The sequence below is a fragment of the Panthera tigris genome, chromosome A2 (assembly GCF_018350195.1).
Source record: "Panthera tigris isolate Pti1 chromosome A2, P.tigris_Pti1_mat1.1, whole genome shotgun sequence".
In the NCBI taxonomy this organism is placed as follows: Eukaryota; Metazoa; Chordata; class Mammalia; order Carnivora; family Felidae; genus Panthera; species Panthera tigris.
Genome location: NC_056661.1, coordinates 151219051 through 151245759, shown reverse-complemented (window position 1 = coordinate 151245759; position 26709 = coordinate 151219051). Strand labels below are relative to the sequence as shown.

At 40.9% G+C, this 26709-nt stretch overlaps 1 protein-coding gene across 2 annotated transcripts in view; it reads left to right on the top strand.

Annotated features, from left to right (window-relative positions):
- DGKI (diacylglycerol kinase iota) overlaps positions 1-26709 on the top strand; it is a 442717-nt gene that overhangs the window by 218963 nt on the left and 197045 nt on the right. For both annotated transcript variants that reach the window (XM_042977425.1, XM_042977422.1), the window contains exons 9-12: positions 8500-8574; positions 9111-9209; positions 19742-19824; positions 22007-22067. In XM_042977425.1, the coding sequence (XP_042833359.1) occupies positions 8500-8574; positions 9111-9209; positions 19742-19824; positions 22007-22067 (318 nt within the window). The remainder of the gene's footprint in view (positions 1-8499; positions 8575-9110; positions 9210-19741; positions 19825-22006; positions 22068-26709) is intronic.

The window sequence follows — 26709 nt, the reverse complement described above, 5'->3', positions numbered from 1 at the left end:
TTCCATGTTACAATCCGTGAAAGCCCTTGGGAAATCTTTTCCAGAGGCAAGTGCAAGATCTGTACATTAAAAAATGGGAGCCTTAGCTTTCTCATTTTACATTTTAGAGCCAAATGCTAAGAGCTGTTAAAGGAGGTGCCCAAGGTGATAGCAAGTATAGTACTGTGTTTGAAATTCAAGTGTACCGATGTTCAATTTAGTGTTAACTTAAAAAATCTAACCTTTTTACTTCTTTACTACCCTTTGGTTCCCCAACCCCTGAAATTCAGTAGTGTCTCCAAGAACTTTATATTAAATTTTCAGTTCAACCAATATGTTTTCACTGAAAACCTTGATGGTTTCGGGAAAGCTACTAGGCATTGTGATGTAATATGTGGTGATCCTTGCTCTGAAGAACTATGTAGTTCTCTTAAGGAAAGATCAGGGCGAGAGCCTCATGAAGGAGGTGGGTTTTATTCTACCTCTTTAAAGATGGGTGGGATTTATATCGATGGAGAAGAGGGGAAAGAACAGGCAGGAGAATGGCACCAGCAAGGGTGCTGTATCCAAAATTATACTCGTGAGGCTGTGAGACTAGTTTGCACTACATCGGGGTGGTGTATTTCTGTAGTGTTGCTTTCAAAGGAACAGAATATGAGATTGTTCACTCTTAGCTCTAAGACTCATCAATGAGTTCTGGAGCTATCCTTTTAAGCCATCTATTAAAAAGTTGTCCATGAGCCTTTCATCTGTTTGATCCGTTAAGGATGATTACCTAACTTATTATTATTTTATTAGAGGTTACCAAGAGGTGGTTTTTCTAATTTGTACTCTTCTTTATTTTTCTGCTGGTAATAAGGGAACTAAAAAATAAAGCTAATACATGACAAATGCTTGAGTATTTACCTTTATTTGTAAATTTTCAGAATAATTGCTTGGTACCTTAGCAACTTTATTAGTTGGCTAACGATGGTGGTGGTGGTGGTGGTTTGTGGAAAGTATCTTTATGAATTATTAACTTACCTCATGTGAGATATATATATATATATATATATATATATATATATATATATATATCTCAAGCATATAATGTTTCAGTCCATTGGCATCATTTTTTTTATATTCATATTGTTTTATCTTTTACCAGTTAGAACCCCTTCCAGATGGCTTTTATCTCCATTTTTCATAAGCCATGATGTTTTTGATACCTTCCTTTGTTTCACGAATCACACCATGTTCCAGGATCATCTTAAGCATTTCCTGTTCATACCTGCAAGCAGCCATTTCTCTAAGGAATCTTGGTTACTTTTAATGGAGGATGGTAGATACAGTTCACAGTCTGTTTTCATCACACATGTTTTTATTGTCCTTTTATGATTCAGAACAGTGTAATAATGAGAACAAGGATAGCTAACACTTATGAATGCTTTTATATGTATTACGAACTATTTCAAGTACTTTACTTTCAGTATCTCGTTTCACCATCATAGAACCCTATGAGGCAGGTATCCTAATCCCATGTTGTAGCTGAGAAGTGAGGAATTGGAGGCAAATAAATTATCCAGGGCCATAAAGTTATTAACTAGTTTGAGGTAATATTTAAACCCAGGAATTCTGAGACTGGAAACCAAGCTCATTTGCTGCCTCACTGTCTTACTATAACAATCCTTGCTAAGTCACCTATCTTTAAAAATTTTGGTATCCCTCGTCCTATGGACCTCAAAAAAGAAGTAATCAATTAACTAAATTCTCTTTGAAATCTGGTGTATGATGAGCTTGGGGGGCAATACAGTAGTGCTTAAGAGCTCTAGCTTATGAGTCAGATCGCCTAGATTCATATGCTTGCTCTGCTATTTAATAACTTACACAATCTCAAAGAATTAAAACTCCTCAACTTTTCATCTTCAAAATGTAAATAATACTAGTACCTAATTCATAGGGTTTTCATGAGGTCTAATGAGCTAAAAAGTAAAAAAAAAATAAAGCATGTAGAACAGCACCTAGCTCACTGTAAGTCTCAATAAATGTTAACTCTTGTTATTTTCCTTGTTGAGTATAGGATATCAAATAAAGTTCTACATCAACAGAGGTGAACCTTGAACAGTCACGCGGGGGTCAGGACAGAAGTTATTGTTCCCTGACCCGTCCGTATTACAATGAGAGGAAATGGGAAAAGGATTCTCATGGGGAGAGAGGCAGCCTAGGGGCCACAGCCTGTTGTCTGGTACCCTGTTGTCTGTGCTCTCGAGTGGCCCTTGAAATGCCACTGTAACTGTTGTATTATATACTGTAGTGGGATTGTGTGTTCACTAGCATGATTCTTATCCCATGGGAGAGAGTCAAGAGCTATTCATTTACTGAACTGGAGAACTGAAGCAGACCGGGTGAGCATCTACAACAAGAAAGTGAAAGGAGGAAGAGAATCCTACAAAACAGGGAGAGAACACAGAGTTTCATTATTAAAAACAGAAAGAAAAAGAGGGCAGTCATCAATGTGAAATTCTGAAGACGTTAAAAAATCATGGATTAAGAAGTCTTTGTGTTTTGGACTAGATCATCGATGACCATGAAACTATAGTTTGAGGGGTGCGGGTGGCAAGCTGTTAGCGATGGTGTGGAAGCAGGCAGTTTAAAGAGTTCACTGGGGACTTTGAGAAACAATTTAAAAAAGAATTTGGAAATTAGATGGAGGACAGCAGACAAAATGTTTTTCCTACTTATAGAATTCATGTATATTTTTTTCTGTATATTTCTATATTGGAAGATACTGCTTAAAAACAAGAAGATACTCTGAACTGAACGAAGTAGATATTTAAGTACATTCACGGATGCCACTATGTGCAGTGGGAGGCCCAGAGATGATTCAGATATTCACCTGATGTCCACAAAGAGTGGACATAGAAGAGTGAACTAAATCATTAGGCAGAGAATTTGTGGATTCTGGAAGAGGAATTCAGCCACACGTAAATCCTTAATGAAAAGAGTGGTCTCACATAACGGGAAGGTTTGCCTTTGTCATCGGTGCGTATCTTTTAGGAGGGATCCGCACAGAGTGGTGGCAAGAAGAGATCCCACAGGTTGGTGGAAGTAGCCATGGTCTGTGAGAGGCCACAGGGAGTGGAAGTGTGACCTGAGGTGTAGGAACGAGGCGGAAACATGAAGCAGACTTGAGCAATTTGGGTTCTGGGGATCATTGTAGGTTAAACAGAAAATGTTGTTTGTGCTTGGTTTTGGAGGACGTGAGGGACCTCACTGGGACGAGGGATGAGGAAGGACAGTACAGGTTTATAGAACATACTGAGAAGAACAGTTAAGGTGGATCCCCAAATAAAGCCAGCTTTATTTGTGATGTTTATGTCTAAACAAATGACTCTAGAGAGGAAGAAACCAACTTTGAGTGTATAAAGGTCAGGAAAAGCAGGCTGCAAAGAGGTGGATTTAAACCATGTATTTTCCTGATCTGTTAAAAGATGGCTGCTTCTGAGTAGATCGTCACTCTGTGACCAGCTGTGTGGAGCCTTGATGGTAAGGGGAGTGAGGGCTGGTCTGGATGGTTTGCTGGGTTTCATCACCAAATTATTTGGAGGGACCTAGAAAATAAAAGATGATAGATTTTATTTTATTTTATTTTTTTAATTTTTTTTTTAACGTTTATTTTTGAGACAGAGAGAGACAGAGCATGAACGGGGGAGGGTCAGAGAGAGGGAGACACAAAATCTGAAACAGGCTCCAGGCTCCGAGCTGTCAGCACAGAGCCCGACGCGGGGCTCGAACTCATGGACCGCGAGATCATGACCTGAGCCGAAGTTGGCCGCCCAACCGACTGAGCCACCCAGGCGCCCCAAAGATGATAGATTTTAGATGACAGTAAAGAATTAAAAGAAAACCAGATTTTAAGAACCAAGCACAAATCTGTTCATGCATTTAATGAAGTCAACGTTACAGTTCATGTTACAGATGTCAGGGCTTTTCCTCTCGACAGGAAGTGTTAGAGGATAATATTTTGATCAGATAAACAAATTAAAGATGTTGAACTACTAGTGCAAGCACTTGGAGCTGATGGAGAAAGACCTGGGTTACATGAATTTTTGCTGGGGTCAAGTTATAGGAGACCAGAGGTATGTGTTTTTAATAAATGGCATTATTCGTATATAATACTTTAAAACTGGCCTTTCCTCCTTAAGAATGATCTTGAGCAAAAGTCTATATTAATACATCTAGATTGAACTTCTTTTTAAACTGCTGTATGTATTTCATACCGTGAATATATTACAGTTTATTTAACCAACTCCCCACTGATGGATATTTGTACTGTTTCTAATGGCCTACTTACAAAAAATGCTGCAGTCAACTCCTTCCTAGCCTGTATGGGCTTTCTTCATGTTTCTTCATGTCCCTGTTCCTTATTGGATAATGCTGAAATGCTGGAGACTGAGACCCAGGATATGTAACAGCTATGACCAACTGTATCTATCAGAATTTCTCGGGCCATTTCCTTTGGTCAGTTCTAAAGGTTAGCCAACACTTGCTGTAATTTAACCAAACATGTCTGAGAAATGGCTGAGACCCTGTCCTTATCTTTTGGAATTAGTTTTCTTTATTTCTCTGCTTGCCTGTCCTCAGGACAACTCCTGTCCCAGTGTTACAGCTAGAACAGGGCAGAGTAAGAGCGCTCTCTAAAAGACCCGAGTCCATGCCTCTCCTGTAATCCATCAGAGTTTTGTCTGGTGTACAATGAGAGAAGGCTTCATTTGGGATGATGAAGTGTGAGATGTCTTCTGTTTAGATCTCTTGTTATAACCAGTCCTTTGTGATCTCATAACCTGGGAAAATCCCTGAAGAGTAATAACGGGTAGTTAAGTTTTATTCACAGTTGAGTGATTTACCCACAGGCATTTTTCAACAGCCCAAGAAGGAGTCCTAACTATGATAGAGACTTTGTTGGTAGGATTATTTCTGTAGCAAAATAATACTGCCTCAATACCTGGTTATTAAAAAAAAAAAAAAACCTTTATTCTTAGGACTTGAACAAAAGAGTGGGCACATAACATAGAGTGGTAGATGCAGTTACAATCTGAAGAATGCAAAAATCCACATGAGGGTACAGCATTTCACCGTTTGGATGGTATTGAACTTGCTAAATGAAGCCTTTGTATCACTGAGTTAGCTGCCCTTGATGCCGGGGATGCTTTGTTTTTGAATGCAGTACATGCACCGCTGGTTTCTTGAATAACAGCACCAACAATTCGAAAATATAACTTCTTGGCATAATTTTTATGTTCTTGAAAAGCCTGCTATTTTAACTCTCACAACAAGACTGACCCAGGCAGGATGAGCAATGTCTTAGATTAGCAAGACGAGGTGACTTATCTTGTCATGGCTGAAACACAACCCAAATCTGCTTTCACATCCATCTGTTATGATACTTTCTAAAAGAAGTTCTATGTTGGGACTGAGATACATATATACACATGAACAGAAGGAAGCCTCAAGAATTTCAAGGTGTGCTGTGAAATTCCATACTGCTTATCTTTTGCTATTTGACTATCCATAGGGCTGTAAGCTTAACTCAGAGCTCACATAGAAGCATCCAGGTACTGTAAGTCAATCACTGTGCTTCATCTTGGCTCCCTTTTTGTTCTGTGAGATGAAGAGGACCTCACATGCATTTGGCTCCATGAGGCCCAGAAGCATTTGTATTTGCTACATCTGTGTTAAAAAGGCCATTGTGTATGTCTGTTCCCTATTAGAGTTGAGTTCCTTGCCTGCTCTGTTTTCAGACATCAAGTCTTTTGATGTGTTTTGCTAACTCTGTTTCCCAAACATGCTTGATCAGCAGAATCACCTGGAGAACTGTGATTTCTGTGATGAGGCAAGTTTGGGAAACAATCTTAGCCTGATCCATTAGACTTCTCTCTTAGAGTTTAGTTACTGACTCGTGCCAGGAACCAAGGCCTGTAGCGTGTTCCTGAAAGCACTTGGCTCCCTACCTTGCTCTGGGCGATAAATGAACTAAAGCAACAAAGAAGCTAGGAGGCAAGCATTCACTTCCAGGGGATCCTTTCCAATATCAGGAAAGACTCAGTAAGTGCTGGGAATTACAATACTGATTCATGTCGACAATGATTCGAGTGCATACTCGGTGCCAGGCATTTGGGCTCAGTGCTGGGGATATACAGCTGTGAATGAGGCCACATTGATGGAGGTGCTTATCATGGGCTGACACCAAGCTAACTGCTTCACATACCTTTTTTCCTTTAAACTTCACAACTGTCCCATGAGGTAGGTATTATCATCTTCATTTTAAAAATTAAGAGACTGTCATTTCAAGAGCTTGACTTCCTTGGCCAAGGTCCTAGATCTCGTAACCGGAAGACCCAGAACTAACATCCAGCAGGTCAGATTCCACAGCTCATGCTCCTCATCCCATTGGTATTGTGCTTTAGTGCAGTATGTATGTCTCCTCACTTTTCCCTTTGACTTCAGAGGTTCTCAGCTCTGGCTACGCCCTGGAGTTGCCTGGGGAGCTTTTGAAAAGTATGTTTGCCTGGGCTTCACCCCAAACAAAAGAGTATTTGGAGGTCCACGTGTCAGCATTTTTAAAAGAACCCTGGATGAGGCCAACGTGTGTGATTGGTTGAGAACCACGCAGTATCATTAATTGCCATCCTAACAGTCTCTAGGATTCTTCTTGGGACATTTGGCCAATTAAGTGTTTAAAATTTCCAGATGGTTTTTTCCAGATGGTTTTTCTTGCCTTTGTAAACAAAGTAGTTAAAATATGGGAAAGACTTTAATAATGCGAAAGTTTTTCCAAAGTGGAACGTGATAGTAGACCCATTTAAAGAGGAATTCAGAAACTTGGAGATCTTTTTGCAGGAGAAGTATAGTCTACAGTGAGTGGTGAGAAATGACCTTTGGTCTAAAGCACCCATGAACTTCTGGATCTCTCTCCTCTGGTGAGACTCAGAGCCTGAAAACTCTTTTAATCTGATGGGGGAAGAAAACTTTGGGACAAATGGTGCTTCAAGAAAATTTCCTTCATTCTCGACGAGCTCCAGCTACAGAGCAGCGTGTTTTTGTTTTTGTTTTTTTATGGTCCATATGAAAGTAAAATAAAAGTTAAATAGTTTCATTCTTGCTAATTCAAATGTGTTAATATGTGTACTCTAGAGTAAGGTTTATTTTGAATGCTCTAAGAAAAGAAATACCCCGCAAAGTAAAAAAGTAGGTCTCTAAGTTTCTTGAAGCTGTTTGAGAATCTTTAACTGCTCAAGCAATGCATGTGTGTATGCTCATATAAACTTTTAAGTTAAGAATTCTGTGTTTCAGGCTTTCAACATTTGTTAAACATCTATGATGTGATAGTAACATCTTGCCTTTGTGAAGATGGCAATCTAGTTAATTACTGACTCTCCACTAATTAAACCAGTGAGTTGTGACTGTCCCCTAAGAGAGGTTCTTCGCAAAGCATCTGTATCATATATTAAGAGTTAGTTGAAGTAATCAGAAAGTTGTGGTCCGTATAATTCCTAGAAAGAGAAAAACAGGGAAAGTAAATTTGGGGGTCACTGTATTTCAACAAGTTGGAGGCATTTCTATGAGAAGGACAAATCAAGGCTACCAGGGGAGGGAAGACATTTTTTTTTTTTAATTTTTTAATGTTTATTTATTTTTGAGAGAGAGAGAGACAGAGCATGAGCGGGGAGGAGCAGAGAGAGAGGGAGACACAGGATCTGAAACAGGTTCCAGGCTCTGAGCTGTCAGCACAGAGCCTGACGTGGGGCTCGAACTCACGGACCGTGAGATCATGACCTGAGCTAAAGCTGGACGCTCAACTGACTGAGCCACCCAGGCACCCCAAGACATTTTAAACCAATAGGTCTTTAGAGAAAGAGAGCACTGACTGTCACTCTAGTAATAGAAGTAACTTACGGTGAGTCTTATCTCTGCATTTTAAAACTTAGCCATCAATGCTGATAGGATAGTTGAATCATAATGTTCCCTTAGGGTTCAATCACTGTATGACTATTACTAGAAAGGTCATTACCAAAAAAAGTGAACAGAAAAAAAAAAAAAAGAAAATAGAAAAACATGAAAAATGGCCTCCTTTTTTACATTTCCACATAGGTGATCTCCATACCAGGAGATGAACTTGAACTTGGTTGGGCGGGAGACGGACCTGGTTGGGCGGGAGACTGGAGCCCCTCAGAGAATTTGGGATTCTTCCATTTTTACTGGGAGGGTTGGCAGGTATAACATGTGTTGTTATGTGAGTCCATGAGAGCCTCCAGGGTTCTAACTCCCTGCCTCTCCGTGTGGTGGGGAGTCAGTCGCTCACTCTGAAGCACTCGACTGGTTTCTGTCTGTGGCTTACCCATGAACAGTGGCTTGGAAGTGTCAAAGCATGAGAAGCATGCGTGGAACAGCATGTGCTGCCCTCACCTTCTACATGGTTCTGCATGGGAAGCTCCTGGGCTGTCTGCCTCTGGGCTCAGGTGTTTCTTTCTTTCCCTACAGAACTCGCTGAAGGCTTCAAATCGGAAGAAGAAGAGAACAAGCTTTAAAAGAAAAGCCAGTAAAAGAGGAACTGAAGTAAGTGTTTCAGGACTATGTCGCGGTGAACTACATCCTCCTTACTGTAGCCACCCCTGTCCGATGTGATCTGGCCCAAGCTTATTTTTCTGATAAGTTTTCTACCCTTCTTCCCTCCTTCTCTACCCTGTGACCACATTGGAATCCTCTCTGTTTCTTTAAGATGTCTCCCTCTCTATAACCTCCTGCTGCTTCAGAATCAGAGCGTTTGCACTTGTCCATGGAAGTGTCATCCCAAAGATGATGAAGATAAAGATGAAGAGCTAACATTTCTAGAATGCTCAGAGTGTACAGAGTCAAATCAGAAGCATGCTTACTTCCCAAGGGAAAATTATAGCTTGAGATCCTTTTTCTAAGCTTTATATGGACTGTCTTTTTTAGAGTAAGCCGTGTAAAACAAGATGTAGCTTTTTTTATTTTGGAGGAGCAAGGGTTAGGGCCGGTGGGGGTTCTGGTAATTACTCCCTTCCGTTGCTTCCAGGCCACTTGTCTGAGTCATGGATGGATGTCTCAATAGTGTTGCTTTCTTCCTTCAGCAGGAAAACAAAGGTCGACCTTTTGTGATAAAACCTATCTCTTCTCCTCTCATGAAGCCCTTGCTTGTGTTTGTGAACCCCAAGAGCGGAGGCAACCAGGTGAGTCGTTTTCATGAGTTTAACTTGAAAATAGTTCTCTTGAAAATAGTTCTCCATAATTTCTGCTTCTGTTTCCTTTAGGTGTGCATTAGATTTTGTATTTGGGATTTTTCTTGTTTCTTGAGATAGGCCTGGATTGCAATGTATTTTCCTCTCAGGACTGCTTTCGCTGAATCCCATAGTGTTTAAATGTCCATCAACTGATGAATGGATAAAGAAATTGTGGTTTATATACACAATGGAATACTACATGGCAATGAGAAAGAATGAAATATGGCCTTTTGTAGCAACATGGATGGAACTGGAGAGTGTTATGCTAAGTGAAATAAGTCATACAGAGAAGGACAGATTCCAGATGTTTTCACTCCTATGTGGATCCTGAGAAACTTAACAGAAGACCATGGGGGAGGGGAAGGGGGGAAATAAAGTTAGAGAGGGAGGGAGCCAAACCATAAGAGACTCTTAAAAACTGAGAATAGGGGCGCCTGGGTGGCTCAGTCGGTTGAGCGGCCGACTTGGGCTTAGGTCACGATCTCGCAGTCCGTGAGTTCGAGCCCCGCGTCGGGCTCTGTGCTGACAGCTCGGAGCCTGGAGCCTATTTCAGATTCTGTGTCTCCTTCTCTCTGACCCTCCCCCCTTCATGCTCTGTCTCTCTCTGTCTCACAAATAAATAAACATTAAAAAAAAATAAAAAAAAAACTGAGAATAAACTGAGAGTTGATGGGGAGTGGGAGGGAGAGGAGGGTGGGTGAGGGGGACTGAGGAGGGCACCTGTTGGGATGAGCATTGGGTGTTATATGGAAACCCATTTGACAATAAACTTCATATTTAAAAAAAAAGAAAATAGTTCTCAACACCAATTTAAAACAGTACCACCTAGGACAAGCAATGGAAGACAACCAGTTTCTCAGGGACATGGTGACTGTTGCTGCAGTAGGGGACAGCCATCCATGTTTCCGGGTTAGGCAAAACCTAGAGGTTCTATGATTTATCCCTCAGCTTCCACTATACCAGAGATGCACCAGAAGCCTAACTGCTCACATCTCCCTTACAGATTTTTAAAAAAGGTCATCCCCAAATCTCTTAGTTAATATGTTTCAGAATTTCTTAACTCTTATAGTTAGGAAACTCTTAACGAACTTCTCTTTATTGCTTCTCGTTGTAGGTTAGACCTGACCACTTTTGTCCCTCTCCTCAGAGGAGAGTGAGAACAGTGAATCACTCATCATTCCCAATGATCATTAACAACAAATGCCACCAATACTATCAAAAATATCACCACCTAAAGGTTTCATTTGGTGTCTGCCCAAATCTTGTAGCATAATTAATAACAACCTCATTCGAGGATAAATAAGTAGCCCAAGAACACTTATGTGTAATGATATACCTGAAGTAACACAGATCTTTAGAGGACAAAATTTGTTCTGGAATCTAGGCTTTTGTCTCCTCATATACTTCTCTACCTCCTCTGAGGCTTCTTATCAAGACTCTTCACTGGCTTTGATTTTTTTTCTATTTTCATGTGAGATTGGATGGTAAAATATTTTCTCTGTCCACTAAGTGCACATTTTACATTTTGAGGTGAGAACCCTTGAAGTTTCACACTTAAAAAGTAAAGATTTGAAACTGTTTGGTTACCCCACATAAGGAGGGGAATCATATAATTAGGGTTGACCCAACAGTCCAGAATGATGTTCTTACTACTAGGGATATTGGGCATTTTCCAGAATGGATTAATTATAATAAAGCTTCTCTTATGAGAGCTTGTGATATAAAGACAATATTTTTTCTCCCTTTCTTTCTTTCCTTTAAAATTCTTGATAACTTGTTCTGTTAAAAATCTTTGAACATTGTGGACAACAGGGCAATGGGTTATAAGCAGATACCTAATTTCAGCATCCTGCTTTTTTAAGTTGGTGAGTGATGATCTTCATACGGTAATGACCCTAAGACTGGATCTAATCACTGGAGGAGATTTTCAGGAGTGAAAATAGCCTCATGAGGGTTGGGGGTTTGTTTGGGGACCATAGAACAGAGCAAAGCTAATGTAATGGACTCTGTGATTTGGGCCACTTGAATACCACATGCTAATTTCCAATATATTTTTCCATGAGATTCATTCTAGAAGATGTACTCCTTAAACCATACGTCTTTTTCCTAGGGCATTTAGAAACTTGCAGGTGATCCTGCCTTTCAGGAGCAGACAGTTCAGTAAAGGTAGAGCCCATTCCTGTTGGAATCTCTGTATAAATTGGTAATGCCACGGAGTTCAGAGATGATCTGATGTTGCTACCTATTTCACTAAATAGAAAACAGCTCAAGAGAGCTTAAGTAAATTTTCTAAGGACATCTTGTTAATGACACCAAAAGGGCAAATGGGAAAAATAATTCAAGCAACATTAACAATATATGAGTTCTAAATTGAGTGGATCAAACTGAGAGTGCTCTGGAATTTCAGAGGCAAACAGTGACTTGGGAGTGGTGAGGAAATGGTGCCACTGAAGTAGCTGAATTAAAGATGGACTACTTAGTTGTGCAGAGAGAGAAAGCTGGAGTAATGCCCCTTGCCTTCTCTCTTGGTGGCAAATTCCTGTTCATCCTTTAAGGGTTGGTAGCACTTTTCTGAACCGTTTCTCAAAATTAATCACCCTGTCCACCGTGCTCCCTTAACCCTCAGAACAAACTTGTATTTTGTGAATTGAAACATAAGTGTTCTGTTAAGATACAGGCTCTCTACTGCCCAGGGCTGTACCTTCCAACCTCTGATTTCTAGTATGTGGCATATAGAAGTGAACAAATAGTTGTATAACAAGCAACCAGCGTTCTACAGAAGATTATCAGGACAGTGGCTTTATTACTGATGAGTATTCAGGAAGGGGAAGAATTATTTTGGAAAAAAAGTTATGACGTGTTTGAGGAGCTACAAGGGACAGCGACATATTCAAATAAAAAAATGCCCAGTTTAATTAGAGACAAAAGACTGAAGTGATTTGCTCTCATTTTGTGCTTTTTGGCTTATGAGGTTACTTCTAGACAATCTAGGATTCTCAGAAGTATGGCTAACCAAATCAGAATGAATGTTGAATAACTTGACATTTCTACATACTTTCTCCATAAAGTAGAATTCCGTACTAAGCCTAATCACTGTAAAGAGCATTGTTTCTCAGTGCAGTGTGACATGTTGAGAAAGCTTTAAAGAAATCCAAATCCCTACGGGCAATCGGAATCATTCAAACTGATCTCCGTCTTCAGTCTTAGGAAGGCACAGCTGAATCCTCAGTTGTAGTGAGTAGGGAAGGGCCACGGTCGGAGATGATCCACCTCCCCCGTTAGGGCTAGCCTCTTCCTATGCTGTGGCTGTCCTGTGCCTTCACATCGCCGATGAGGGTAGATTCAGCCATGTAATGGGGAGTCAGCAGGTGAATAGTGAAGCAGTTTCTCATTTCTCGGCTCCCTTGAATCTTGTTTCCTCCATCATTTTGCCCTCCCCCACCCACCACCTTAGTTGAGACTAAAAGGTCAAAAGAGAACTGAGGGTGGCAGTGAAAACAGGGCATGTGGACCCCAGGCAGGTGGCCCTAAGATTCTGCTTTTCTAAGAGGCTCTCAGGCGGGTGTTACTGCTACTCAGAGACCACACTCTGATTAGCCAGGGTTACTGCAATCAATGGAGAGATAGTTCATTGTTGTTGTTAAATCCTGTTTTGTTTTGTTTTGTTTTTTGCCTTTTAATAACTGATTTATTTTGCTTATCATTTTGTAGATATAAAGCACTCCATCTCGGAAGCTTAGGCTTCAAACCTTTATTTAAATTTGCTTGGGCAGCAAAATTTAGTTTCTCTTAAGTAAATAACTAGACTGTATCGCCATCTTCTGGCAAGAAAGATGCCTACAGCTTTTACAATTTCCGTATTTTTTGTGTGTACAGAAATTCGCCCAACACTTTGCAGGCATATATATTGAGAGGAACACATTTGATACTGCTTCCATGACCTTTTGAAACAATAATTTGTTTTAAACAGATATTTTGTAATAATTGTTTTTCCAACACTTAAGGGTAGAGATGATTCTGGGTGTTTTGAAAGTTTTTGAGATGGGCAGCACTATCGTGGGTCGGATCTGAATCGTTCGGGGAAACAGGAACTGGAATCAGGGACCCCTGCATTATGTTTGAGTGTCTCCTGTGGAGCAGACGTAATACCTGGGAGATAGAGTTTTACCCCGGCAAGTCCCCTCCTCTGTGTGGAAACTTGAGGACTCAAGCCATAGGCCCTCCCTTATACTCACCTCTGCTGTAACTTTAGAAGTTAGTGTTTGTCTTGGGTGTCCCTGACTCATTAACATCTTTTTTCTGAGTCTTACAGACATTTCTGACGTCTCCTGATGTCATTTCACACAGTGTCTCCTGCAGGCTCCATCTCAGGACTTCATTTCCATTGACTTAGGTTACAGGTTCAGGGTTAAACAGGTATTCTGACCACTAGAGTGATTCCACCTAGTCAATCCTGTGACGGTCAAGGGCATCCGGACCCTGGCTTCTCACACTGTTGAGCGTGAAATCCCAGGTTGAGGGGTGGCATGAGTTGAATACCTGACTTGGATTCCCAGGGACCTTATCAGTAGGTGACAAGAGGAAAGGGGTATCCAGTTGGTGGACAGGCTCATGCTGAGCACACACCATCATCTCAGGATAGGCCGCCTCAGTCCAGGGTCATCCCCACCCCCAGGTCAGGCTCAAGTCAACCATGGTGGGAGAAGGAGACAAAAAGGCAATAACCTCAAATGTTTGAGTCCCCAAACTTTCTAAATACTTGGCCAAACAACCTTAATTATTTTCTGTGATGTTCAACCTGGGGATAAATCAAGAACCATGATGTCTAGATAAAATTTAGGCTCCTAATGCTTAGAATAGGCTGGGAGGTGGGCAGAAGGGTAGGCAGTAGATGTTCTTCTTGTCAAGCCAGCCTCAACAGATGGAATTAAAACAACTAAACAGTAAATCTGTGGGAAGTCCCTTTTCTAAGTTACAGTACTGGTGGGAGTGTGGGGGTAGCTGTCTTGGTCTACCCAGGCTGCTATAACTGAATCCCATAGACTAGGTGGCTTAAATAACAGGAATTCCTTTCTTAAACGTTTCTCGGGGCTGGGAAGTCTATGATTAAGGCATCAGCAGATACTGTGGCTGGTGAGTTCCACTTCCTGGTTGGGAGGGCCATCCTCTCGCTGTGTCCTCTTGCTGTATCTTCATGTGGCAGAAGCGATGAGGGACCTCTTTGGGGTCTCTTTTATCAGGGGGCTAATCCCATTCATGAGGGCTATGCTTCCCCAAGGCCCCACCTCCTTTGCTATGGGTAGGACCCCCCTGGATGTCTACGTTCTTAGTCAAGGTGTGAGTGGTTCCCCGGACTAAAACATTTCTGTGACTCTTCTTGCCTATAAAATAAAGCCCAAGCCCCTTAGCAACTTTATCTACAAACTCACTTGGGCAGTTTCATCTCCCAGCACTCCTGCCTCATGGTGCAGAGACTGAACAGAATGGAGTGTCCCCATGGCATGTCTTGTGTTTTGTATGTCATGTGCCTTCACTGTTCTCTTCCCCACATACAGAGAAATGGTTAACTCGTCTTCCAAGAAACGGTTCAGATATCATATATAGATGCCTTCATCTAATCCCCAAATTTGGTCTTTTTTTTTTTTTTTTTAAGTTTATTTATTTTTGAGACAGAGAGAGACAGAGCATGAACGGGGGAGGGTCAGAGAGAGAGGGAGACACAGAATCGGAAGCAGGCTCCAGGCTCTGAGCCATCAGCCCAGAGCCCGACGCGGGGCTCCAACTCACGGACCGCAAGATCGTGACCTGAGCCGAAGTCGGACGCTTAACCGACTGTGCCACCCAGGCGCCCCCCAAATTTGGTCTTAAGAGTATCTGCTCTGGCCGCTCCTACTTCTCAGTAGGCATCTCTCCCGTAGCATTCGCCGTCTTCAGTGGACTGATTTCTTCTGCATCTGTCTCCTTCTGAGCCCCCTGAGCATACACATGTGCACAGAGGAGGAGCCTAATATGTTTGAATAAACCAGGTATTCTTTTGGGATTGTTGCAAGCCAGTTTGAAATAACGATGTCTGAATCTGTCTTTTCCGCTAGCTTTTATTGTCCTCAGGACTTTCCGGGCAGCTTTTGCCGTGATCTAGATACTACCTCTGTGACGTCAACCAAGGCATATGCTTGCTTAGTGAGCTACCAGACTGTTGCGGGCTACAGGACAGTGTTGGTGATTCTGTTTGAGCTGATTCATTCTGAATGGGCCCTCCATACCACTAAGTCATTATCATATTTTCTTTTATGAATAACACATAGAACTTCCTCTGGGGGGCAAGATCTCTGTTTTGTCCATTTCTCTCTCTCTTCTCACCTAAGACTGTACCTGGCACTTAGTAGGTGAGTAGATGAGACCTGTTTATTTCCCTCTAGAACAGTCTGCCTATTTTCTGGGAAGTTGTTTTCTCCTGTCCCAGCCTGTTCCCCAATGCCTGGAGCCAGAAAGAACAGACTCATCACTCCATTGGAGACACCCAGTTTCCCAATATCTTAGCAGGCTCTGTAGTCAATGAGGAGGTATGCCTACAACCGTTTGTCTGAGGACCTCCCACCGTGGGTTGCAATTGACGTTCAAGCGATTTTTTTCATTTAGAGAGATGTATAATACTCTTGCAGAAAGTTGCAGCTTTTTTCAAGAATAAAACAAAACAAACAAACCAAAACCCCCGAGTAACCAGTATCTGAGGCTTACAAGGGCCCAAGCCTAAAAGTTGTAGCCGATGAACCCTCTACCTCCTTCCCCGCTTACTAATTGTATGACGTTAATGTGACGTAATAGAGGACTCTGTGTTCACTGTTGGCACACGTTGTGTCTTTCTTTCCTCCTAGATTTTGATGAACTTTAGGGCAGTTTTGTGTTTATCTTTGTAGTCCTGGGGTTTAACTTAGTGGCTTGCTCTTTCCATGCTATAGCAGGAGTGAAAGCTAGGAGGAAAGGCAGGTGTATGGGGAGAGTGGGGGGAAGGGCCGGAAGAACAAACTGGCAGAATAGGCTACCAAAAAAGAAACAAATGTTGCAGCTTTTGCATTTGTCATGTGGGGTCTCAGGACTGGGAGCCTGTTTGGGACTCCTTAGTGAATGGCAGTTGTGTCAATGACTGGTAGGTTTAATCCTGTCAGTGAGAGAGAAATTACCCCTTTCCTGGTGAATTAGCATTTGTCAAACCATTCAGTTCTATTGAATAAATTACCTAAGCCCGAAAGTAGCTCATCCCAGAGGTAACCGCTGAGTGAACAGAAGGGACTTAGATGTGTTAGACCTTTTCTGTCTCCGCCCGCCACGACTGATTTAAAAACAATGCAGCCCTTTTCAGACCCTTACCGTTTTTGCTAAGGAATGTATTTTAGAAAGACTACTTTTAAAAGAAGTAATTGTATCACACCTGAATGTAAACTCTGAAAGGGTCGCCGTGTACAGTTATGCACATCATCGCTACCCAGCACCAGAGCACGGTCTTGTGGTAGGCTGTGCTATCGACGGCGCCTCCTAGAGGTGTTCAGTGCAAAACTCGCCAGCCTCGATTCCCCTTCCTCAAAAGGATAAATGTAGATAAGTAGGTGTCCCCATGAACAGACTGACAATGAGCAAAAACAAGACTGTGTGGTCACTCAAACCTTTCAGAGAAGTCTAGTCGAAGACAAACCACATCTCAGTGCCTTTTGTTTTATTTGTGGAGGGTGTTAATTACCTGGTATTGTATGCATAATAGAAGCGACATTAGCCAGAAGTGGAAAAGAGTAATTAACATTAACCGGTCCTATCTATCGCTCTAGGAATTTAAAACTGAAAAATTAATTTTCTAGCAAGTCAGTGGAAATTGTTTATAAATTGGTCATTAAAATGACTCTGGTGTTACCTATTAAACATAAAAGATTGCTCAAGATAATCCCCAGCTGACGTGCTAGCAAGGCCCAGCATGGGAAGAGAGAGAACAATCCGGTGTTTAGTTAGTATTTTGTATCTCAATCAGTTTCTGAATTTTATGGGAAGCAAAATGTGTCCTTTGGTGAAAGTGAAGGATCAGTTGTGACAATTAAGGATAGAATGTGATTCCTAAATTTATAGCAAGCACATGATAAAGCAGAACTTTTAAATTACAGGTTTGGATGAAATGTGGAACAAAAGACCTGCATTGGCCTCTGTAACAACTGGCATAACAATGTGATAATTATAAGCTATACTTTAGCCCTCACACCCTCAAGTGCAATTTAATGAATAGATTAACAAGGAGAAACAAAGAAAGGGACTAACCTTTATGAAGGCTATTTTGTGCCACATACTGTGTTAGATCCATAACTATTACTGATTCATTTAATTCTCATTATCCCCCAGGAAAGGAGCTGTTGCCCTTCTATTTAATATGCTGGATTTCTGCAGGATTTTAAATGCTTATGCTCACCTAATGAGAACATCCAAGTTATTACAGATGCAAATACCATACTATTTCTGCTAAACTAGAATGACTCTCAAATACAGCATAGTAGGTGTACAAACTTGGGAATATTTTAAGGAAGAGCAATCTTGATATCTAATAAAGGAACTGTAATTATAGGCAAGAAGCACTGCCCAAATGATGAAATGTTATTTGCTCTGGCTGGTAATGACCTAAAATGAGGCACCCTACTAGGTTTTCAAGCTCTTTTGATGCTGCTTAATAAAAAACTTTCATTTTTTTCTTTGCTCAATGCACTATTAAGAAATGATCTCCTTAGGGGCACCTGGGTCGCTCAGTAAGTTGAGTATCAGACTCTGGATTTCAGCTCAGGTCATGATTCCGGGATCTTGGGATAGAGCCCCCATCTGGCTCCACACTGAGCATGGAGCCTGCTTGGGATTCTCTCTCTCTCTCTCTCTCTCTCTCTCTCTCTCTCTCTCTCTCTCTCCCTCTCTCTCTTCCTCTCTCCCTCCCTCCTACCCTCCCCCTCCCTCTGCCCCTCTCCTGTGTGCTCTCTCTCTCTTAAAAAAAAAAGGTCTCTGGAACTGCCTTATCTTTTCCATGGTGATCTGTTCTATAAATGTCAATTATAAATTATTTAAATCATTCAAAAATGTTCATGTGAGAACTGTTGGACTTAGGTAGGGACACAGAAATGGGAACACATCAAAATTAGATATAACTAAGGAAGTTAAATATATATATCTATCTCCTAAATAATAGGAGCCTCTGTTCTTTTGCTTCAGTTTAGAAAAATCATTTCAATAAAATCATACTTTGCAGACACCGACTATATTCACATTATGCAAAGATAAAAGTAAGCTGTGCAATGAAGTAAAAATTAATCTTAAATTACATGGACTGACAAATAATTTCCCTACATGGATTTTTATGTTGAGTGATGGTAACACCAGTAGATACCATTCATTACACACTTAATCGATGTGCCCCTCAAATGTTACTGCATTTCATCCTTGCAACAAGTCTGTGAACTAGGCATTCTTGTCTCCACATTAAAGAGAAGGAAGCTGGGGTGCCCGGGCGGCTCAGTCGGCTAAGCGTCCAGTTCTTGATTTTGGCTCAGGTCATGATCTCATGGGTGTGAGACACAGCCAAAGGTCAGGGTCCACACCGAGAGCGCCGAGCCTGCTGGGGATTCTCTCTCTCCCTCTCTCTCTCTGTCCCTCTCCTCTGCATATGTGCGCTCTCTCTCACTCTCAAAATAAAAAAACTTAAAAAAAAAAAAACCCTCATAAAAAGAAGGCAGCTAAGCTTAATGAAATTGAGGAACTTGGCCAGAGTAACACAGGTTGGATAAAAACCTCACTTGGACATTCAACCTACATATTGATGGCCAAAGCCCCTGATTTTTTTTTTTTTAATGTTTATTTATTTTTAAGAGAGACAGAGACAGAATGCAAGTTGGTTGGGGCAGAGAGAGAGGGAGGCACAGAATCTGAAGCAGGCTCCAGGCTCCGAGCTGTCAGCACAGAGCCTGATGCGGAGCTCGAACTCACAAGCTGTGAGACCATGACCTGAGCCAAAGTCGGCACGCAACCGACTGAACCACCCAGGCGCCCCTAAAGCCCCTGATTTTAACTACTACTTTATACTGTTTATAATTAGGTGGTATTTTAGATAAGAGGACTTATTTTTATTTTTTTTTAATTTACTAAAAATATTCTTTTTAATGTTTATTTATTTTTGAGAGGGAGAGAGACAGAGCATGAGTGGAGGAGGGCAGAAAGAGAGGGAGACACAGAATCCAATGCAGGCTCCAGGCCCTGAGCTGTTAGCACAGAGCCCGATGCGGAGATCGAACTCACAAACTGTGAGATCATGACTTGAGCCGAAGTCAGACTCTTAACCAACTGAGCCACCTAGGTGCCCCCATTTTTATTTATTTATTTACTTATTTTTAAATCTTTATTTTTTAAATGATCAGCTCATATTTGGAAGTTTCTGCCTATTGTCTTTTTTTTTCTTTTTTTTCTTACAGGGAACCAAAGTCCTGCAGATGTTCATGTGGTACCTGAATCCACGACAGGTCTTTGATCTATCTCAGGAAGGGCCAAAAGATGCGTAAGTCTGGAAATAATCCCCCATGATCCATACTGCTTTGGGCAAGCGAGAAGGACTTCTGCTGTGGAGTCAAGCTTCATTATTAGATTGCCTTGTGAAATATTTTCTGACCATCCCTCATTTATTTTCTCACCTGTATTCCTCTCCCTTAAAACTTCATCTGATGTTTCTCCTCCTACTCTTCATTGTGTAATTCCCTTCAAAACCAGCTACTTTGTTGTCAACTCAGGGCATACTTCTAGTGTGTTTGCTGCTTATGTACATGCAGCTAGAGATTATTTACACGTCTGCATTGAGAAAAGATTTGTCCTTTTTCTATGTATGCACCTACAACTTTAGCGATGTACGTTAGTAAGAACGTAAGTATATCTTTGGAGAGTGGCCATATTTGTTTATGAGTATGTTCGTGTATGTAAATTACAGGTTGTGCATGTGCATCAGTGTCTATTTGAGACAGATTACTTGATTATGCCTATTGATTCTACACCAGAGTGGGAAGACATTGTAATTCCCGCTCAATCCCTTTTCCAAACTTCTCAGAAATTTCATTCTATTTTTGTTAGAAACATTGAAAATAAAGTTTAGCCATAGGTAACAGGTATCCTGTATCTTCCCTTTGGTGATGGTGATGGGGTACATGATGGGAAAGAACAGGGCTCTTTCTGCTACTGTCTGATTCCCTTTTCAAAACCCATGTATTGGGGTTCCTGGGTGGCTTAGTCAGTTAAGCGTCCCGACTTCAGCTCAGGTCATGATCTCACGGTTCATGAGTTCAAGGCCCATGATGGGCTCTGTGCTTACAGCTCAGAGCCTGGAGCCTGCTTCAGATTCTGTGTCTCCCTCTCTGCCCCTCCCCCACTTGTGCGTGTGCGCGTGCGCTCTCTCTCTCTCTCTCTCTCTCTCAAATAAACATTAAAAAAAAAATGAAAAAAACCCCATGTATTAAGATAGTTTGGATGTCATCTGGGAAACATTAGAACTTAAGGGATACTAATTATTTTTGAATAAGTAGCAATATCAGAGGCAAAGAAACATCAAGTCAGATAATTTCTAGAGAAATAATATTCCTGTGTAAAATGGAAAAGTTGTATATTTGAAGCATTCAGGAGAACATTACATATAAAAATTAATTTCTCCTGTCATTCTTTTAATCTGTGAACTTCTTTGCCACTAGAGTTCGCTATAAAACTTCTGTATTTTTTTCTGTATTTGGATGGACTCAGGCCTATCTGTTACCTTGGTGTCTGCCCCGTCAGAAGGGCAAAATCGTAAAATCTTACCACTTTGGTTACACTTTAGGTAGAGACTTCATAGATCATCATGAAGAATGTGACCAGATAGGAGATATTTTCAGAAAAAAACAAAACAAAACAAAACAAAACCAAGATTTACAAGGTGATGTCTTCTAGAACAGAGGCGTTTAATCGCTTTGCTTAAGCAAATGTTTTAGCCAGGGGGTGGGGTGGGGGTCTAATTGTATTTTCTCAAGAGCCAACATGAAAAATGATCTAACTTTAAGCAGACAAATTTTAAATAAAGAGAAGTCAGTAAGTCTTCCCTCTTTGGGCCGAGGAGTATAAATTTGGTTCTCTCTCTGAAGAGAGAGAGCTGGGATTGTAGGTGTGGTCATGTTACTAGTAGGTATCCTCCCAGCACCCTGTCTCTCTGAAAAGGTTTACTGGGATTAAGTGTAGAAAGTAGAAGGTTTCAAGAAGGTTTCTACTTTTTGTTTGTTTCAAAAAAAAAAAAAAAAAAAAAACAATCCAGGAAAAGCTTATAAAGTATGAGGAGGAGACATACAATCAGCATTGACTATTGATTCATGATGATTTCCTTTGAGAAAGGAGGGAAGGGTATGATGGGAAAAGAAAAGGAAGTCGAAACTAACTAGGGAAACGACATGAGTTGATGCATTAATAGCGATTGTGGGAAATGAAACCCTGGGACATCCTGAAATCCCATTCCAATGTCAGCCATTTAAAAATTGACTTTTGCTGCCAACCTCTGATGCAGTTGTTGGGGTCTCTTCCCTCGTGATGACTTGGTAACTAGTTTTGACGACATTACATTGATTATACATTTTCTCCAGTGGATATCCCAGAGCCCTCTTGTGCCCTGGGTTTTCTCTCTGCGATGGCCAGTGATGTGCTCGTGTTTAATTTGTCTTCTATCTCCTCTACAGGCTTGAGTTATACAGGAAGGTACCAAATCTGCGAATTCTGGCCTGTGGCGGGGATGGAACGGTAGGTCCTTGAAATAGAATCCAGTTGTCTCCTTTATTTCTTCCATCTTTCTTTTGTTTTCCCTATGACAGTTCTCCTTATTTATTCCCACCTCACCTCTTTCCAGTCCCCTAAAACATAGGTCTCTGTCATGTGAAGCATAGCCCATAAAGGGTTATAAGAGACTTGGTTATTGTTCTCATGGATTCATACTTGGTCTTAGTAAATTATGTTTTACTCCCTCAGCTTGACTATATCCTTTCCTATTCCACAAGGTAAGGATGTGGTCGTATTATTAGAATGAAGGTTATAGATGACTAGATTCTTTAAAAAAAAACCCTTATTTAATTTGTTCTTAATTGGTCACAATTAAGGAGAAGTATATGGACAAAATTATTGTCTTCATTCTTTTACAAGTGGAAATAGAACTTAAAATGCTGACATTGGTTTGCCTTAAAGATCATTGATTGGTATCCTTTGTATTCATTTTTGAAGAAAAGATGGAATTGGGCTGAAGTTTAATATTGTCACATTTTCCTCTCTTTGCCTCATCTGTCTCTCCATTTGCCCTCTACTTACGTTGGTATATTTAGCAAAGGCAAAGAATTGAGAACCATGACATTTAGATGCTGCTGTCCAGTGTCTTTTTCTTCTGTATTTGGAGTCTGCTCTCCCAGGATCTAGGATTTTATTATGAACTCTCTTTGACTTTTCTCTAATCTCCCTAATTAGAATGTTTTATTCTCAAAGGTAGCAACAAAATCTTCTAACTCTTTCTCATAGCAAGTGAGCACTTAATGTAGCATTGGATACATATTATGCACGGGTAAATGCAACTGGGGAAAAAAATAGAAGTGTTTCCACCGGTCCCTTAAGTTACTCCATGGAGAAGAAAACATTTTGCAGTTGGGAAAACAGTGTTTACTGTTTGTTAAGATTCACAATACACATTATTAGCTTATAAAATTCAATGTAAACTCTTATAGCTGAGAAGCCAAACCTATTTCACTTTGTTTAACCCAGCGTTGTCCAAAATTATTTGACCAGGGAATTTTTTTCTGCTACAATACCCAATTAAATTTCAAGCATTTGTAGTGTTCTAGGGAAATATACTTAGGGATGGGCTGCTGTGAAAATTTCCTAACCTTTTTTAGTAGAATTATATCCAAACAAATCCTCTGAGGAGATAACATATATGTGTATACATATATGCATATATATATATATATATATATATATATATATATATCACATCATATATATGATAATACACATTAATTGATGTGTCTGATATAATATACATTGGATACATATATAGTGTGTATTTATATACATATATACATTCATTTAATTTATTACATTTCACTTACACACACATCGTGTTCTTCTTAGCTCAGTGTGTCTTTTATAGATACAATAAATATATATTATGTTTAACGTACATGCACACACATTCCTAGCTCAGCTGTCCCCAGATAGTTATCTTAATTAAAGTATAAACTTATTGTGACCCTTTACTATAGTGCTCTTCCTTGTTTTAGAATCTCCTTGTCTTCCTATATGACTTCAGGATTTGCGCCCATCTTTTCTCCCTCTCTAAATCTCAGTGACAGCAGCAGACCAGGTGCTATCCTGAATTCATAGTTCTTATCCTTTTTTAACCTACGTGTCCGTGACCTCAAATCCACATCCCCTTCCTATTCCATCTCTAAATCTTGAGCTTTACCATTGATCGAGCACCACGCCTTCCAAACTTCTCCCATCATTGCTGAGCCTCGTGGCAGCTTGCTCTCTTGCTCTCGCTTCTCCTTTCTTGTCCCTTTCCTCTACTCAGCGGGTTTGTGTAGGAAGGACATTCTAGGCTGTATGGTTTGAGGCATTCCCTGCAACTAGAGAAGGATTTGGAAACCTGGGGTTTTAAAGCCTAAAGGACAAGGACAAGAGAGCCAAGTCCGGACATTTGTGAAAGAACTGCAGTTAGGGAGTCCGGGCCAAAGTTCAAAAGGAAAATGGAAAAAACAGACGTAGAAAAGACCACCCGTAGTTCATTCTGTCAAGAAAAAAACCAAATAAAAAAAAAACACAAAGGAGTTTCAAAGAAGGAGGCAGTGGTTATATCCTGGAGGAGAGACTGCAGAATTATCATTGATTTTGGAGACTAGGGTGTCACTAGTGGTTTTCAAGAAGCTTATCTGGGACAAAACCAGAATGATGAGCAAATGAGACTTGGGAGATTGCTAATGGATCCTGAAGACCAGGCCCGATTACAGTGTTGAATATCTGTGAATACGCCCTTGTGCCATTAATAACACCTTTTGACATGAAGACTGTCTGGTTCTCCTACTTAGCCTGTCTTTCCTAGCATCCTTTCTTTAAATACGCCATAATTAATAGGTGCTTCACAAGGCTAGATACTACTTTTATGTTCCAGGTAGGTTTTCCTCCTAGGGACCACATCTATGTTCCTGACTTCATTTTTCACATCCTTCCACGTAACTCACAAATGCACTAGATGTTTACCCTCGGTCCCTTGCAACAGGCACGCCCCAAGGAAAGTAGTAGAGTTACCTTAGAGCTGGTAAATTACTTTAATGCCCAAAAGGAAAGTAGCCCATTTACCTTAGAATTGGTGCATGCTTTTGTGTTAATTATTTTCTCAATAGTAACCTCTGTACTTTAATCACTCAGGATCAAAACTCTGTGTATCTTGTACCTTACGCAAGACCAAGTTTTAGTTTACTTTACTTGGTTAAAATGGATGTTTTGTGAAAGATGCATGGAATTTGAAATATTTTTTCTAGGTCAGTGATTGATACTTTTAATTTTATTAGTTTAGAATATGAAACTTTAAATTTTGAGTGGGGACAGAGTTTATATATAAAGACAAGGCCTCCTGATGGATTTATGAAGAAAGATTGCTGGCTTTAGGCAAGTGAAGAATGGTTCCTGAGAGTGTCAGGTATACATTTGACTTAAGGCACTCAGCCTTTACTCAGTGAGCATATCTATCACCATAAGCCGTCAGAATTCTGTCAGTGCAGTGACAAGTTTCCAGGGAGAATCAGGAATGGAATTTCTTTTGACTGATTAGGAGGGGGGTGTATTAACCCTTAACTGCATCAGTTTGTGCACAAAATATTAACGTATAGATGTCTTGCATTGATTTGGAAACAATTACCTTTTTTTATTAAAAAAAAATTTTTTTAACGTTTATTTAGTTTTGAGAGACAGAGCACGAACAGGGGAGGGGCAGAGAGGGAGACACAGAATCTGAAGCAGGCTCCAGGCTCTGAGCTGTCAGCACAGAGCCCGATGCAGGGCTCGAACTCATGAACCCCGAGATCATGACCTGAGCCAAAGTCGGACACTCAACCAGCTGAGCCACCCGGGCGCCCCAGTTTGGAAACAAGTTCTTAGGCTTCAGTACTCCTTTTGTGTTGCTCTGCCTCCTTGCACTTTTAAATAGCCCATCTTCCTGCATTCCACTTGAAGGCAGAAGACCCTGTTGGGTGCCTGTATTTCCGTCACTTTCAGCAGGTTTCTTACCCTCCTTTGAGACCTTCTAAATCTGCAAGGGGATACATTTGCATCCCTAAGGTCTTCATAGCTGTAGCATTACAATAGCAGAGACCATTGCTGTTCAAGAGAACTACAATACAAGCCACATTTTTAAGTTTTCTAGAAGGTACTTAAAGTCAGAAGCAGGTGAAATTAATTTTATACTACATTTTATTTAAGCGAGTATCTCCAAAATATTATCACTTCAACATGCAGTCCTAGAAGAATCACTCATGAGATTATTTTATATTCTATTTGCGCTATCTCCAAAATCCAGCATCTATTTTGACTTAGAGCCCCTCCGGTTTGTAGTAGGCACATTCTTGTGCCCAGTCGCCACATGTGGCCAGTGGATGCTGCAGGGGACAGTACAAATGTCATCTTTTTGTAACTGGTTAGCATAATCCTAAGGCTGTCACACGGTTGTCACATCTTCTCAAGGCCCTAGGAAAACTCCCCTAACTCAAGAATGATCTCAGACCCTCGTGTTTGTCAACCAGCTGCTCTTGGGTTATGCAGTAAATTTGTATTTTTTCCCTTCCTTGGGCACATCTCTACCTGTCCAGCTCCCCATAGCTGTCATTTTGCTCGAATAGTGAAGGGCACGTGGACCAAGAGCCTAGAGGCACCCGTGCCCTCCCCTCCTTATGGCTCCTTACGGTGCAGTGTGGTCCCTACCTGTCTGACCTCTGACCTCGATAACGGGGCTGGAACAGCAGGTCCACCTTTAACCGCCTTGCCCTCTTTCCGGAGGCCTGGAGTTAAACTCTGTAGCCAGCTCCTTCATGCTTATTTCTTGATCAGTTGGCTTCCCTAGATGAGGATACACCCTAAACAGAAGGCACCTCCTTGCTGGACTTTGTGCAGCCACAGCAGGGAAGAAAGTACTGTTTCCCTTTAAGTGATAGTGCCAAGCACATCATCCCAAACCCCTTTTCTCCCGAAGTGCTAGCCTAGCTATATCCCTCCCCCACCCATTTCTCTCACCTTCTGTCTTGATTTCTTTAGGGCTGATTTTAAACAGTGATTTTCATATATTTTTATTTGAAAAATGTATGTTAATTCATTTTTTTGAGAGAAAAAGAGAGTGAGAGAGCATGTGTGT